This window comes from Adelges cooleyi, unplaced genomic scaffold (genome assembly GCF_023614345.1).
Source record: "Adelges cooleyi isolate 19-005CV unplaced genomic scaffold, UGA_ACOO_1.1 ACOO_flye_CR_arks_rails_tigmint_CR_PRNA_106, whole genome shotgun sequence".
NCBI classification, from domain to species: domain Eukaryota; kingdom Metazoa; phylum Arthropoda; class Insecta; order Hemiptera; family Adelgidae; genus Adelges; species Adelges cooleyi.
The window spans coordinates 213,204-227,421 of record NW_026095759.1 but is presented as its reverse complement, the minus strand read 5'-3'; the positions used below and the strand labels follow the sequence as shown (position 1 = coordinate 227,421).

The following is a 14,218-nucleotide window of genomic DNA, read 5'->3' as shown; positions in this document are numbered from 1 at the left end:
AGTAGACAATATTTCGTGGGGTATTTTGGTGGTTCGTCAAAACACTTTCAAACACAAAACATAAGCCTTGAAGGTTATCTGCCATCGGTTGTTAAAATTGTGTGAGAATTTTGAATGAACAAAGCTCATCGAGCCATTCCCCCGCCATTTGCGCCAATGACTGATGAGTACTTAATTTATCACTCTTCCAGTCATGAGTGTTATTTGCAATTATATATAATAATAGGTACATAATTACACAAGGCCGTTGACTATAATAATATAAAAGCCTTTGTTCTAAAACAGTAGTCTAGTGTCTAGTCAAAATTCGGCCGATTAAAACACTTTTCAGCTGGCCTGAATGCTGTTGTTTTGTAATAGAAATTACAAAGTTTGTCCATAAAAGTGAATAAGCATAATAATTTTTTAACACTTTTTTTTTCCAAACTCATATTGCTATTCTGGAACGTCTTACTGTCTGTCGTCCAGTGTCGCTTATGATACAACTTTAAATTCAATCATCATGATGACTTAACAACTTAAACTACACATTTCATACCAAAAGGACGTCAGTCAGTTGACACGGAGAGACATTTGGCTTTAATATTTGTAATAGGTACCAAAAGTATTTTTTTTATGCATATTAATTTAGTTTGTTCGGATGGGGTAACAAAAATAACTAGTTTCTCTGGATATTCGCGAGCAAAACCACAACTGGTATATTCTATACTGTGATATTCGATTAATAGGTATTATTATTATTGTCAGTAAGGACGGCACGGCTAACAATAAAATAGTATAATATAATTAACTCATTAATCACTTCCAAGGTCGGATTCCCTTTCTTTTGCCCGGACGACGGTACTACACTCTTCTATTGGTGTACCAATCTCAAACTAAATAAATATATGTTATATACATGAACAATAAATTTAACGGCAAGATACTTGCATACTTATACTTACCTACAATCATACCGGTCAATATAATACTATAACCGTTGGTCGCACACCGTTTAGTATTCGACCAGTCACCGCGTGCTTCACTTGTGCTTGTAAACTTCTCATCTCGTCCATATATTATTCGCACACAATAGCAGGTAACAAAGACAAAGCGATACATCCATTTATAATCGTTTGTATTATAATATTATAGTTATTATTATTTATTGATAACAATATTAGTTGTTTTTAATTGATTTGATTTGTTTTTATTTTAAAAAGATATAAATTGAGCAAAATATATTGTTATTCTTTAATCAAATTCAAATTTAACGTGTGAATAAAATAAGGTGAAAATATAATTTTTTCTTCAATATAATTCTAGCTGATTACATTTAAAGTTTCGAGTTATAAATATATATATATTATTTTTAGTTAACCGAAATTTGTATTTATTTAAACCCGTAAATTAAACGAATTATATTTCCTAACTCGTCAAAAAAAAAACCAATTTGGTTTACGTATAAAAATCAATACCTACATATATAAAATATATTAATTATATTTTTAAATACAACGCAAGCAGTTTCGGATTAGCCATCTCGACTTAAACGCTATATTAATGTTTAGTATTACTGTTAGAAATCAAAATGTAGGCACCACCATTTGGTCTTAGGCGATGCTGAGTAACTGTAATTAAATAAGGCATGTGCAATAACCATCAATAACCATTTAAAAATTATATATATATATATATATAATATATATATGTATATATTTTACACTTAAATATCGGCTGGTCAAAATCGTTATTATTAAATGTAATAATATATAATTAATTCTTTGACAAATTTACCGGATGCGCTTGTCCCGTTAAATTACAGTTATGGCGCTAAACCTGAAGTCTGGTTTATACCATGTTTTCGTTGGTATACCAGAGTGAGTGGCGGGTTTAATTATTGTAAACATGCGCTTTATACCAACAACCAATGCGGAAGCGTTGATGTCGCTCTGGAATTCCCAGTCCCAAACGGAGACGGCGGTGTCTCCGACCATCCCTTAAGGTCTTACTCTTAAAAAAATGTGTTCTTTTTTCTTTGGCAGCCATGACGACGGTTCACAGTGCAAAGGCCGCCTTGTTGCTGGTGTCTCTGGGCGCGTTCGCCTACCAGATGACCACGGTCCAGGGGTACGCCAAGGGGGCGCCGACGGAAGTGTGCGAAGACATGACTCCCCAGCACGGCGTCGGCCCGAAGACCACGCCGTCGCCTTACACGCTGTCGGTCAACCAAAAGTCCGTCAAGCCCGGCGGCAACCTGGTGTTGTCGCTGTCCGCCAAGGATGGCACCAAGTTCAAGGGTTTCATGATGCAAGCCCGCGACGAGGTCACGCACAACCCCATCGGCACGTTCATGCCGGTGCCCACCGCCACGGGACTCAAAGAGTTCAAGAACAAAGTGCTGGCCCTGCATTGCTCCAAGGGTGCGGGAGGAAACGTGAGTGAACTTAACTATTTTTTTTTTGTTTTTTACTGACGCAATCATTGGCTAGGAATGTCCAAATACTTTTAACCCTAAACATGGCGGTGTATATCTTTAAAGATACACAAAACTGAAATAAATATTCCAGTGACTGATTTTCAACACATTTGATTTACAGTTTAAGACCTGAATATCAGCTGTTAAAATCAGAGCATGTATGTCTAAATATTTTAATAATATTGAAATAAAGTCAATCACTTATTTAGTTATTGAAGTATAAAAACTCATGTATCCTAAAAGACACTATGCTTCGTACGCCAGAATTATTGTTTGTATCCAAAAAGATACATCACCTTATACCCCCGTTTCAGTTATTGAATCTAAAAAGATACATTGCCCTAATAGTAAAAAACTTAACATTTTATAAAAATAATAAATAATTAGATATATTTTAATTGTTTTGCTCTAATAGGTATTTTTTATTTTATTACGGTGTATAAAATACCAATTTTTCAATGTGGGTGCATTATTAGCTTATTTTTTTTTTAAGAAATGTTCTTAAAATAGTTTTTCTTAATTATTACAAAAAAACATACTTATATATATTTTAAAGATTAATACCTATTCTACGTAAATCATAAAATACTATTTAAAATTGTTTTTTTTTTTTATCTTAATAGATCTACGAGGTAGTGTACCTTTAAAGATACACATATAAAATTAGCTCAACGTGGCAGTGTATCTTTAAAGATACAACTATTGAATTAGTCATATGGGGTGGTGTATCTTTAAAGAAACACACTATAAATAAAAAACTTGACTTGTTCAAGCTCAAAAAAAAATATCAGCAACTGATCAGGCATAGCCCCCAAGTAAAGTTTATAATTTTTTTTTTTTGAAATTCTGAGTGAGCTTCCAGAGTTTTTTTTAAATGGACTTAACTTCCTTGCCCCCCCCCCCCTAGTTTCGCCAATGTTCATAGTTGAACGCAATAATTATACAAAAAGAGCTTTATGTTTCCCATTTCGAATCCAAAATTAGATGTTCATCATTTTTTCTTCTTGTTGACATCTCCTCAAAGCACTGATGTACGTTAACGCGGCCTTTATGGCGTTACTAGAACCGATAAAAAAATATATTATATACCTAACATAAGTATTGAATTTGAAAAAAAAATCTATTGCAACATACAAAACAGGTTTTCTTTGTTTTCTGAAAGCTTAAGTCATGGACTAAGACACTTTTTACATTAATCGATTCAATCATAACCCGGCATATTCGAGTCATATCCATTTTATTCCCATGCTCCCCCCAAGTATTTTTTTCAAACTTAAACATTTATACACTAATATAATATGACCAAAGTAAATTAACATGTAATGAAATTATTGTACATTCTGTTACATTGATTATTAATTTGGCGATACGTTATATACAATAGTGTTTATAGGGTATCGTATTCTATCCTATTTTATATTATACTCATGTTTACTATTTGTATCAGGTTGTTTTTTTTATCTTTAATATTTTTATACGGTTTTCTTAAAGACCCACAACCGCCCCCCGAACTCATTTTTTTTTTGCCTTTTATGTACCGGCTTATTTATTTGTTTTTATTTTATTTTCACAGAACACCATCACTCATAACAATCCCACGGAAAAAGGCAGACTCGTGATGGCGTGGCATGCGCCGGCTGATTTGAAAAACAGCTTTAAATTCAGGTAAGAACGACTAGAACGGCTACAACAGCACGTTATGCTTATACCAGTGTTGTTAGTGTGCAATTCATACTTCATAGGGAATCACTTTACTGACTGGCGATGAACAACTTAGCTAACTAGACTTAAGTCGAATACGTCCATTCATAGCCATTGGCCGAGGACAATGGATAAAAATGGAAAACGATTCTAAAAAAAATTGTTATTTTTCGCTTTCTCTCTCTCTTACAACTATGTTAGATTTCCGCCGTTCAACTAATATCGTTTATACTGTTTTTTCTCGGTTGAATCGAATTCGACCTTGTTGTACCGGTCAGGTGTCCATCGCCAAATAGGTTTTTTGAGATTTTTCTAAGCAACCTACCTACATACTTATATAGTTAAAAAAAAATTGGTCAAACGGTATTTTGAATACTATGACAACATATAATAATCAAAACATCTGGAAACGGTTAGGTTAGGTCCGTGTCGTGTTTGGTTCTTTATAATATTATTACAGTATGATTATAGTAATATATTATATTGTATACGGTGTTAATTTTATTCCTCTGGTGACACACATATCATGATACGGTCATTTGCATTTTACTTGCGTAACCCGTGTCGTCCCTCACCCGGCATACCCGGTTTTAGGACTATCTACTATTATAATGTTCTTTTAGATGTGCCAATGACAAGTATTAAGTATACCTATGTGTGTACACATATAACATACGCTTTTGAAACGATCCGCTTGAGTAGGTATAGGTATATATACGTTCAACTACAATAATAATTAATGGCTGCTATAACTATAGTGAGCACACACAATATTGTGTCGCAAGATATGCTGCGCTTGAGACACACATAGGTCTTTGGCCTACCGACAACGACCGTACCGGAAAAACAGGATTTTGACCGTTTTGGATTAGTAGTAACATTGCCCACAAAAATCCAATACCATTAAAGTATATAATTTTTGCCGAAATTTGGACTAGACCCGTTTTGACTGACCGCCTGGGTACGAATAACACAATAGATAATATTATTTGTTCGTTAAATAATGATGATTGTCAGTATTGTAACTTTTCAAATTCTGTGGTCAGTTTAAGTTAGGCCCACTTGTATAATGTGGAGTAATTCTCAAAAGGATAATATTATCATCCCCGTACTGTATAAACATTTTAAAATTTGAATACTTTTTTTGGCTTCGATGCAATAGCGAAGAAGATACTGGTTTTATAATGATGTTTTTTTTAAACTGTCATTTTACTTAATTGGGATACTTGTGTAAGCAAATGAGGTAAAAGTAATCACAATTGAAAAAAAAAAACGATAATTTTTAGTTGTAATTGAAAGATATTTATTAGGTATGTTAACGTAGGTATTAACTTAATGAAACTAGAAAATTGGTTTTTCTTTGTTAATTGCTGCGTTTGCATAGCTTGTCTCGTTCGTTGACAATTACCCTACTTAGTATTAAGTTGACCTTACTTGTTGCCAAATAATAGCCGTTGAAAACAAAATGAGTTTAACAAAGTATATTATGTAAAATAATGCCCGAATGAAAAATATGTTAATTTCGAGTATTTTGAATTTAAAGACCTTGTTTTGCCAATTTTTCTTGCCACTAAAAATTAATACATTTACTTATACAACAAGATGCTTTTTTACATTTTTTTAACGTTTTCTTTTTTAATTTATCGCAAGTAAATCAACAAAGAGACAATTTTGGTTCCCATTGTAGTTTAGTAAGCTAACAATCATTTTATGACGATGTGGGAACGAAGAAGGTGAAATTGATGTGAATTGCTAAGTATTGAGCAGAATTTAAAAGTATTAAATCATTTTTTTTTTGTTATTCGTACAACTATTGAAACGTGAAAGTTACACCCTTGACAGTGCGTTTGCCTTGGTTGGCCGGGAAACGGATTTAGATATACAGCGTGAATATGAAAAAAAAATTATTCAATATTATTATTATTATTATTTAAAACCAGATATTTTTACCATTCCGTGTGGTCGCAGAAGCTTGCCGGAAGGCCGTCTTGAAATCAATTATCGTCAAATAACACATTTTCAGACAAGACAAATTAACCGGTTTTCTAAATAAAATAATAAAACAAATATTATATATGTAATTTTACGTACAACCCAGATAGAATTCATTTGTACATATTAAGGAAGTAAAACGATAATATGACAATCATGGTTGAATTACACAGGTTATTGTACATGGTGTCGAATTGTTTTCTTCAGAAATAAAATGGCAGAGGATATCAATTTTATTGTGTACTTTACTATTACTATATATTTTACTGTGTACTTATATACTTGGTTTGGTTGGCTAGCCTTTACGCTGACATGTTTGTTTTTATCATCGAATATTTGACGAAGAATGGGTAAATGTGCAATAACCTTGTATAGGTATTTCAATCATGATGACAATATAATTTGTTTTTGTCACAAGCTTGCTACCGTCTTGTGCAGGTAAACAGAACAAAAGTGTGTGCCTGACAAATTAATTTATGTTATACAGGTGTGTCGTGAAGACGTCGCAAATATTTTGTGCAAATAAATTATACCAACAACAGCTGTATTATGCGTGTACTAAAAATTGAATTTCACAAGTCATAACGCTGGTTTTTGACAGTAAATAAAAAACATCTGAAATGAAGTTTAGCCAAGCCCCAGACACTGATAAAAATTAACACGGGAAATGTACTTACCACACAAAAACGGGGCAGCCATCTTTTTAAGACTACACCACTATAATGTTGTATCTATAGATTATTATTATTTGATGTGTATAGATATAACATACAATGGTAAATAGGTCGTCACAAAATGGCCTTCCCGTTCTAAGCAGAAGGGATTCTTAGAGCTCATGAAAAAATCGATCAGACATAATATCATTGCCAGTGATGCCAGAACTTGTTTTTAAACTTTTCTATTTGATTCATGGCTACACTGTTCATTTATTAAACGTCGTTCACCGACAACAATGTCGCGTCGTCGCCATTTTCCGCGTTTGTAGAGTGCCAACAGTTTAGCCGGAACGAACGAATAAAATGAGAATTTCCCAACAACTACCAGCACTGTCCGTTTGTCGACCATTTTCAAGAGCCCATGTAAAGCAATAATTGTATAGCTGTTTCTTTTCTGTGGTTTCAACGATATTTCATATTTGTATTCTTATTTCTTTGTGATCGTCAGTAGGTTCTTTCGATAGATTTACGGTTTACCGCTTTATCGACTCGTCCGAGTACTGAAATTATGATAATTATTTAAATTGGTACATATTATAATAACACAACCGCAGTAGGTTCATCGCATGTAATCGGTTGTGCCGACCGACCCGAGTGTGTGTTTTGTCCAAGGTCAGTGCGTGCACAAACCGTGCTTAAGATGTATATCGGTTACACAAGTTAAACGGCAAACAAAGCACGATACTTTGGTGCGAAGACTTCCTACAAGCAGCTGCTCCGTGCGTGCAAACGAGTATTGTCTAGCCGCAGGCGACCGTGCACAAGTCAGAAAAATATTATTATTGTTTTTTTCTTATATATATAATAAGACCGTTTTCTTGTTGTATTTAAGACACACGATAATTGATAGATCGTTTAGCGTTTTCAAGGGCACGGCGTAAATCATAGATATCTACTATATTATTATTTATTATACATATAGGTAAACGAATCTGTGTGATGTATGACCGCGGCCATTGATCCATAATAATAATAATAATAGTCCAACTACAATATTCTCGCTTGAATAACGTTTGAGATGTATATACCTATATATATATATAATAAAAAAAATACCGCAGGATACAATATCCGGGTGTAAACTTACTTTTTGCAACTATTGTTTAGAGGAGCTGAAGAATTTAACGTCCACACGATCTAGCAGTTGTCTGGACGGCTATTAGGTACCACTGAAATTACTTTAGTTTCCTGTCCTGAAAATCAATTGGAAATTATTGTTTCAAACAACAACACTGTCCTTGGATTTTCCATTAGGTATTCTTGAACGCGCACAACCCAAACTAAAACATAGCAATAATTATGTTATTTAAATTTGTACAAAACAAAAGTTATCCGTAAACTCGTTTGGTTTTTTTAGTATCGATTAACTATTTCCATAAAGTGGTTTTGATTTAATTTCTCGACATAAATTATTATAACACAAAATAATTGTATAAATAATATTTAAATTGGGTTAATTAATTGCGCACCGCCGTTATTCAAAATACCGCCGTCCTTGATTGACAATTTTTTTATTTTATTTTTTTCTACACAACTAATGCAAATAGCAGACTTGTCGAGTTTTATTACAAAACACTATCATTTTTTAAAATTTTATTTTAAAACAGGTTAAGCATGTGTAATAGGTATACAAAACGGCATTATTTATTAGTCTCCATATTGGTTTTTTTATGATAGTAAATATTTATAATTCCCTCACGAAGCTAGCGAGTAAAGTTGTGTGCCATGTACAGAATTATTCATGTACAAAATTATAATATAATTTGTTCTAGAATTGCTAATATTATGATTTGTTGTGAAAATCTCAATGTGTTATTGCTTACAGGTACACGGTGGCCAAGAACGGTGGAGAATTTTGGGTGGGAGTCGAGTCCGGCATCATCACTGTAGACAAGTGATTCTTGAAGGAGAAGAAAACCGACCTCGCAGCCTAAGCACAGACACCACCCAGTGTGTACGGTATATTGTACGGTGTATAAAAAATAATATAGGAACTATACCTATATGTGTATATTATTAAGATACATATAATGTATATTTTTACTAAGAATAATATAATATATATATATAATATTATAGACGTTAGTTTAGTTGTTTAAGATAAAAGTATTAACTATTATATATTATTATGTTTAACGATACACAGAACGGATCTTTTTTTATTTTTATGTCACCTTTTATTCGCTAATCTTATATCTATGTATTTTGTGATACACAAAATAATCTGCACCCCGTTTCGAGTGTTTCAACCATGTTTTATTTTTAAACAATGTTCTCTGTTATTAAATCACCACCTACTTCTCCTGAGACCTGGTGGAGGTATATATCTTCTTTACAGGGCAAACACCGTTTGAATAACAACTAATAGTCGGTTTCTTGTGTGTAATAATAATAAAGTGTACAGACACACAGTTAGGTCAAGGAAATAGAAGAAAATGTATTGTTACATACGAAAATCATGTTATTCTGGAAAAACTTTAGACAAAGAAGAAACCAATTGCGAAAATGGTCCCACCGACTAAACAACAATCCTTTTGGGTAATTTATTCTTCTTTTTATTTCCAAGTCCACGACCGACAGTTTACTTACCACGAGTTTAATAATTAACATGTGTTATATGCAGGCCGACCATTCCAAGTTAGTGGGACAAGTTACTTAAGCACATTACACACTGTAGGATCGAAGGCTTCGTGTAAGTATTTCAATGTGATATAGTTGCAAGAGTTTTTTTTGTTTTATGCGATAATTGATCAACAAATAGGTATATGGGAATTGGGACGTGAAGTGCATAATAATAATTGCGATTCACAATAATTATTATTTGTTAAATTTTCATTGTTTCGACAACGACCGTAACGTGTTATTATCAATGTAATTGCAATTACCGCAATGTTTTCTCGAGGGTATTCCAGCAACCATTATTATTACTTATTATTATTGGTTGTGTGTTATTTTTGCGCCATGGACAAATTGTGTTTTTGTTACAATCAACATTTACAATACAAATATAACAGTCGGTAATATTACATATTGTAAAAGTTTAGGACTATAATATTAGAAACAAAAATAAAATTATATTCAATTATAATATTATCTTTATCCCTGACACGACATTAAACATACACCTATTGTTTACTTTTGTTAGTGTTTTATTCGAATTTGTCGGGCAAATTTAGTACAAGAAGAGAGTACAGTAATTTTTTTTTCTCATCATTGTCTTTATTATTTTCATTTACATTGTATTATTATTGTATAGAAAATCTTGGAAGGTGTAATATTAAATTACAACTAGGTACATTACTACTGTACCATCGATTGTAATTATATTTGTAATCGATTATTTAGTATTTAAAAAAATGTATGGTTTTCTCTAAATAAATACCCAACACAGTCAATAATGACACAATACAATCAATCATTTATAACAACATTTGTTGTAGTACTTATGTAACAAATTATGTAAATGTATAGCTTGTGGTAACGTTTTCAATTGCTGGTCTGAAGTACTAGAACAGTCTAAACCAAGTACAGTCTTTACCAACAAGGAGTTTTCTTTAATGTTATTTTATAGTAACTCTGAGCCAACTGACTACCATTAGTTTGGTTTGTTATATTTCACCTACTTTGTTAGTTATTAGACTGTTTTCTTATAAATTGTACAATTGTCTGGGAATCTGTTTTTATGTTGGGTAACGATATTGTCAGTTGCCTTGTTTTCTTTAAACTTTTTGTATACTTCTCAGCCAGATGATTCCATCACACTGTACGGATACCTTAATGATGTTGGTCATTTCTTACTGAGCTTGATTCAGACTCTGCTGGTTTAGATCTCTTAAATATTTACACCAAGCTATTATAATGTGGGACTAGGCGAATAAAACAATTTTAAAAAAACGGGTTACTCTTACAAATACTTTTATTTTTATCGTTATATATGTTTAATTCTAATTAATTGTTATCAGTATTTTTTTTTGTTTATACAATGTTTACACATGAAAAACGCGCTTTATTACATAATAAACACTTTCGGTGCTGCCTTACAAGTTTTGTTTTTACATTGTTTTTATTTTCTTCGTCTAATCTATTATCTTTGCTTCGTAATCAAACTTACGCTTATCGTTTAATAATATTAGACCTATATACTTATCGTTAAACTAACTTATTAATTATAATAATAATAATAATATAATATTATGACGTAATAGTACACTACTTGGATTTATAAATAATAAACTTATAGACTATACACTATTCCTACGAAGACTAAGAGTACAATATCAATAATAATCAATAGTGATTTTGTTTTGCATTTAAGTATAGTTACACGATTGGAAGGTTAAAAAAAAACCAAAAATTGTTTGGTTCATACAAAATAATACAAAATAATAGTAATTGGTACGACGGGTGACTAGACACTTATATATATTTTATTGTTAGCTATAAAATATAATACTGAAAAAAAATAATCAATAATAACCATGAAGACTAGTAGCCTATTTTAATTTTTGTATTATTACATAAAAAAAAAAAACAATAATTATGGAAAAACTTAAGACTGGAGACAAAGAAAAATGCCAATTGAAAATCGTCCCACCGACTAAACGACAATCCTTTTGGGTAATTTCGACAAAGTAATCCACGACTCGAGTACAATAATAATGTTACATTGTATACTAGAGAAGAACACAATAATAAAGCAATTTTGATTGTTAACTTTTACACAAAGTATCGACTTTGTGGTAAAAAAATCCTTTAAAAAAACAAATGGTCTCTCCCAAATATTGCTTACAAAATGTATTGTTAAAAGATTTTAAAAAGTTTCTTTAATGCTAAATGAAATTTTTTTAAAGTATTGAACTTGTTTGGCGACAAAAAAAACCAACCTACAACTGAAAACAACAACAATCGAATAGGTTTTTTTAAGAAAAACATAGTTTATTCTATCAAAACCAACATAATATGTGATGTCTTAAGTCGATCAATGACTATTTATTAAGTTGAGTTAAATCAAATCAAATATTTTTGTCGAATATTACCCAAAAAAGATACCTGCCGGGTTGTTTTCTTCGAGAATGTTTAGCAAAATCAAAAGATAAATTCATACAAAAGTCAATGAGCAGTTGCCAATTAATATACAAATACTAATACACAATAGATGTATTAATATCATATTTAATTGTATCGTTTTTTTAGAGATTAAGTACAGAACGGGGGCGCGGTTTTTTTGTTTTTCAAGTGGAATGTTTACAATTATTTTTGATCTAATAAAAACAATTAAAAATACAATATATTATAATATCTTACAGCTAATCAATCAATAGATATAATAGTTCATAGACTCGAATGAATCTGATTATTTAATAAAAATTTAAAAAAACGTGTCCTACCTTACTAAATGCACAATATACGACGATGCAATGATTGAAATCATTCAAATGCTAATTAATTTATTACTATTAATTATAATACTAATTTTAATCGGTGGGTGGGAGTGTTTGTGTGTGTGTACAATACTTAAAAAAAGTGATTTAACTAATTTGATCATTTTTCAGTGCATCTCAACATACAATTAGTATAGTACAGTAGTAATAATTACAATAATACCTATTTGATTAATAACAATATAGTAATAATAGTGTGGTTTTAATGCCGCCATTTTTTTTCTCGCAGAAACCGCCTTATATGAAAAATAATGCCTTATACATTTGTTTATAAATGTAAAAAAAAAAAAGTAAGACAATATAAATAAGAGTATATCTTAGTTAAAAAATAATAATAAATAATTGTAAACCTAATCGTATAATAATATTAGGTAGGTAGGTACATATATTATATAATATAAACTTATAAATACATTTTTGTTTTTTTTATATATATGAAAATGGAACATTGGGTTAAATATATTCTATAGGACGAGATTTTTTTGCAAAGGTCTACGCTACCATAAATGTATCTATAATAATATATCATAACTATAATAATAATAGGTAATAATGGGTAATAATAGTAGTAGTAGTATATTATATAATAATATCTAGGTAAAAATATGTATATAACAACAAACTCGAAAGGGAGGGGTAGGGGGCGTGCGAGGGGATGGAAAAATATTATTGTAAATGTGCGTGTAAAAAAAAATTGAATACCTATATAACCGATTGAGACTTTTTAGTACTAAGAATTTTGTTGTAATTGTTATAATATTACAAACAACAACCAAATTTGACTAATCAATTAGATATTATTATTTATTTAATTTAGTGCAATTTTTTCTAAACAGGCGGTAAGTGGACTAGGTGGTGATGATAATAATAATATTATATTATTAATAATAGAAATAAATATGATTGATTGATTTCATAATAATAATAATTTAAGTATTCGAGTCACGTTGCCTCGAGATATGTGTGCCAAATAACCATAATATTGTTATCCATTATTTTATTATTAAAAAATTGATTAAATAGTTTTATCATACATATAATGTAATAATGTAGTAGATATTATAAAAAAATTGATGTTCATTATAGTATGGTCGTTGGCTGGGGGAACCTTACCTAATGCCACCGTTTAAAAAATCTTTATTACAACCAATATTATATTATACTTTCGGTCTGACAGTATATAAAAGTTATATATAATATGTAAATATTATTAGATATAATACAATACAACAATATTGTATAAACAGAAATTGAGCATACAGTAAAAAAAAAAAAAAAATAGTAGTAGTATTTGCCCCTGCATTCATATTATGTTGTATACATTGTACATAATATACATATGATATACCTTATTACTAATAATATAATATATATATATATATATATATATATATAGGTATTATGTGTACAAAATAATAGTAATTGGCTATGTATTATGTAATTTGACGGTGTTTGTCTAAATACTGAATTGAATTGTACGGAAAAACCCTTAAAAATATAGCGTTAATGAAAAATGGGTTTCCAATACAAGTAGAAAATGTTCTTAATGTTATTTTTTTTGGGGTGAAATATAATGTTTGCGAATCGATATATCAAAAAAACCGAGCCAAAAAAAATAATCAAATTATAGTCATAAAAAATAGAAGATATAAATAATAATAATAATAATATAAAACCGACCGTATCTTAAATACCTATTACAATGATGATAATATTATATATATATATATAATATTATATTAGGTATGATACGAAAACACACGAATGGCAGCGAAATGGAATTTGAGATCGACTAAAATAAAAAAAAATTAAAAATGATTTAAAATAATTGTTAGGTATAAAAAAAAAAAAAAAACAATAATAATTATAAATAAGTAAAAAAAAAAAAAATAGTTATTTTATAAATCATG

General features: G+C 30.4%; 1 protein-coding gene across 1 annotated transcript; it reads left to right on the top strand.

Annotated features, from left to right (window-relative positions):
- Positions 1-935: 935 nt before the first annotated feature.
- Positions 936-8,832, top strand: LOC126837327 (putative defense protein Hdd11). Its single transcript, XM_050571194.1, has 4 exons — positions 936-1,078; positions 2,025-2,416; positions 4,032-4,123; positions 8,693-8,832. The coding sequence occupies exons 2-4, from the start codon at positions 2,027-2,029 to the stop codon at positions 8,763-8,765; spliced, it is 555 nt and encodes a 184-aa protein (XP_050427151.1). The 5' UTR covers positions 936-1,078; positions 2,025-2,026; the 3' UTR covers positions 8,766-8,832.
- The last annotated feature ends 5,386 nt before the right edge of the window (positions 8,833-14,218 follow it).

Coding starts and splice junctions, on each gene's coding strand:
- LOC126837327 (XM_050571194.1), top strand. CDS start 2,027: ATGACGACGGTTCACAGTGCAAAGGCCGCCTTGTTGCTGGTGTCTCTG. Junction 2,417..4,031: donor CCAAGGGTGCGGGAGGAAAC/GTGAGTGAACTT, acceptor TTATTTTCACAG/AACACCATCACTCATAACAA. Junction 4,124..8,692: donor AAAAACAGCTTTAAATTCAG/GTAAGAACGACT, acceptor TATTGCTTACAG/GTACACGGTGGCCAAGAACG.